Here is a 3,188-nt window from a genome sequence, read left to right as displayed (position 1 = left end):
TCGCCTTCGTCCAAGTCACGTCTTGCACCCTGTTGGACTACAACACAAACACTTGCAAATTCATTAGTCCAATTTGGTTGTGTTGGTCATCAAACACCAAAATCCAAAGTAAATGGGCAGGGTCCATTTTCCTTACACACTATTCCATAATTTTTTTCTCTCTCTCACCTTTCTCTCTCTCCCCAGCTCTCTTTCTCTCTCTCGCAGGAACCTCGGGAGGCGTTTAGCGGCCGGCAGCGCAGCCTCCACGGATAGCGGCCCGCGCGCGGACCGCTACCGTCGCGTGCCACATGTAGGTGCGCGGTGCGCGCGATACAGGCGCTGCTGCACGTTTGCAGGCCTGTTTCCAGGCCGCGGTGCGGACAGCCTAAAGCTGCATGACTAAAGTTTGAAAGGTATTTACATTTTTATGTTACTAGTTGAGATCCCCACACGTGTCTAAAAAAATCTTTCATAATAGAAGAATAATAATCAAAATTGTAAATCCAATTATTTGTTGGATGGGTGCTTGTTGTACTGCCGGGTGCGATGAATTAAATACCTGCATTTTGGACACCGTTTTCCGCACTTGGCTGCAGCATGTGCAGAAGCTGTTTAAAAGAATAGCAGTAATATGAGTTTCAGAAAAGTTTGCAGAGCAATCGTGAAACTGATTTAAAATATTTAATAGCATAATGGCTCTGTTTGCTTATCTTATAATCCGTCTTTTTCAGTTTGTTTTTTTCAGTAGGAACAGTGTTTTTCTCTCATAACAAATCAGCCGTTCCATGCTTTCTTATTACAAGGCAACGAAGACTTTAAGTTTGTAGGGTATAATAAGCAAGTTTATTCACCTTAAACGAAGGTGGAACTGGTGTGACCAAAGATTGAAGCAGCAAACTGCAGCCAGAGAAGAACGAGAGGCCAGATGAAAGCAGACCACCGAGGTACAGGTGCTCCCTGCGCTTGGCGATGATGGCAGCGCCAGAGAAGCATCCAAAAGCAATTGCGGTTCCGACGAAGACCGTCACGAGAATCCTGGTAGATGAGCAGAGCAAAAGCAGACCACAAGTATTCTCTCGATCAGCTCAAGAGATCTTCATAGCTAATGCAATGTGGCCATCCCGGCATAATGTCATCTAAACTACCAGTACCAGATTGAACCGAATACAACTAACCAATGACTAAACGAAAACAAAATTCCATTCTCCACAAGTAATACTTACAAGTATTGTATATATTAGATTCGGAATTTCACCACTTAGCCTTTTTTTGAGCCAGGTCCCTATGGTGCATATCACATTAGATTAAACCCAATTAATACCACATAATACTTTATTAGGACTTACAATATATTCAAATTTGGAAGTTGAGAGAGTGTCAATGGAATCACCCCTGCCAGCTCAATACACCACCAAAAATGTGTCAAAATCCTATGAAAACAGGAAACAACACCAATACACCATACATGATGAAACAAGCATTGTGGATCATTTTGTTACCTATATCTGGAATGAATAATATAACTTACAAGTTCTCAAGGTGCTTCAACTTATATATGGAGAATGGTGTATTTCTTTCCAGATTGTTAGAGGACAAGTCCCTGGATCAAAATAGGATTGCTGTTAGAAGTATTTCATATAGAAATATAGGGATGGTAATCAAGGGCACAAGAAATGCCAATTTCATAAGGAAAAACCCTGCAAAAGAAAAGGAAAAAGGAGGGGGAGCCCTGAGGCTAAAAAGATCATTTTTGAAAAAAGAAAATAACATAAGCAAAACTGAAACCTAGCTACTTACATAGTTTCAACCAACAAACAATCACCAATCTCATCAGGGTTCTGTCCCGAGAGTCCATTCGACTTCAAATCATCATATGAAATTCATATGAGGAAACAATGCACCATCACTACATCAAAGTTTGCAGCTCTAGAAAGAAGACAGATACTGCTCCAATTTAGAAATACACTTTAGAATTACAATTTAGTTATTTCGCATACAGACAAATGTCACAAGTTATTTGCATCAAATTTTATTGACAAGCATACAAAATTTTTTAAAAGTAATTCCTTCAACAATATGCAATTTGGTTGAATTAGTGATGATACATTTGCGAACATGGAAGTAAATTAACTCTAGACCATGCATTATGAAAAGTAAAATTTGTCACGTTATTTTCTTTAACACAAATACTGCCCCAGAATAGCTGTATGTAAGTAAAGTGACACTGAGGATAAAAAAGCAGAAACATAATATAAAAAACTTTCGGCATAAAGTACTAATTCCTAGACCCTAATCTCAGGGTTGGATTACATCAAGCTGCACATATTTGTCATCGTAGCCACTACTGGGGCTTCGGTCGCATCGACCAACAGGGTCGTGCGCGAGGCGCTCCACATGCAAACAAAGGCAATTCCGTTTGATTTGCAAGCTGGTATTATTTGGAACTCATGAAAGTAGGAGGCTAAATAATAGAAGAGAAAGCAATCCAGTTTGATTGGCAAGCTGGTATTATTTGGAACCCATGAATTAGTATATAGATCAATAGTTCAAAGCACTAAAAAAAATGGAAATAGACAGACTCAAGATCAGTCAGAAAAATAGATACACGTACATAATTTCTTCCCCATCCTCTCGCAGAACCCGTATGCCACTATTTTCAACCCCTCGATGGAAGTTTCAGTCTGATTTCGGATCAAAACAGGAAGAACAACGATGCATCAAACCCTAAAAAATTGAATGCACAGAATCCTAATCTAGAGGGCATCGGCTAAAGATTGGATTGGATGGGGGAGGCAGAATCGCACGCCTGTTAACCTGAAGGTCGCTCGAAGATGACGTGCGCAACATGGAGGATGCTTAGCCGATCTCCATCTCCCTAATCGCCGCTGCAGCGGCCTGGTCCATCACCGGCCACCTGGCTCCAGCGGCCCGGCGCCCCGGCACTCCACTCGGCAAGCCAGATCGCCACATGGACGCGAGCAGCATCTCTAGAACCACCGTGTTCTGACGCAGCTTCTCCTCCCTAGCGCCTACTACACCACGACAGTCCCATTGATAATTCCAGACAAGGGCAGCTGAGAGATCCACCTGTGGTGGCGGCGGGCTCGCTGTCCACGCGTAGGCGCTTGGCGTCCTCGCCGGTACCATTCTCGAGGCCGAGAATCTAGCAGCATACAGATTCCCTGTTGGCTCGTCCGTGCTTTTGT

General features: G+C 42.6%; 1 protein-coding gene across 7 annotated transcripts; it reads right to left on the bottom strand.

The window, feature by feature from the left end:
- Window positions 1-211: 211 nt before the first annotated feature.
- Window positions 212-2,920, bottom strand: LOC136488355 (bax inhibitor 1-like). 7 transcript variants are annotated; one of them, XM_066485319.1, is made up of 7 exons: window positions 2,797-2,920; window positions 2,594-2,663; window positions 1,780-1,926; window positions 1,511-1,582; window positions 1,329-1,412; window positions 834-1,017; window positions 212-590 (listed from the first exon to the last, which is right to left on the bottom strand). In XM_066485319.1, coding segments are annotated over exons 3-7 (399 nt in total). In that variant the 5' UTR covers window positions 1,782-1,926; window positions 2,594-2,663; window positions 2,797-2,920; the 3' UTR covers window positions 212-533. The 7 variants fall into 7 exon arrangements, 5 of the variants coding, with proteins under 5 accessions (XP_066341416.1, XP_066341420.1, XP_066341427.1 ...); XM_066485323.1 differs by having other exon boundaries at window positions 1,780-1,908; XM_066485330.1 differs by having other exon boundaries at window positions 1,780-1,841.
- Window positions 2,921-3,188: the final 268 nt, after the last annotated feature.

This window comes from Miscanthus floridulus, chromosome 1 (genome assembly GCF_019320115.1).
Source record: "Miscanthus floridulus cultivar M001 chromosome 1, ASM1932011v1, whole genome shotgun sequence".
NCBI classification, from domain to species: Eukaryota; Viridiplantae; Streptophyta; class Magnoliopsida; order Poales; family Poaceae; genus Miscanthus; species Miscanthus floridulus.
Note: the sequence above shows the minus strand (reverse complement) of the source record. Positions and strands in the feature narration are given on the sequence as shown.

Coding starts and splice junctions, on each gene's coding strand:
- LOC136488355 (XM_066485319.1), bottom strand. Junction 1,413..1,510: donor TTGAAGCACCTTGAGAACTT/GTAAGTTATATT, acceptor CTGTTTTCATAG/GATTTTGACACATTTTTGGT. Junction 1,018..1,328: donor CTTCCAAATTTGAATATATT/GTAAGTCCTAAT, acceptor CTCATCTACCAG/GATTCTCGTGACGGTCTTCG.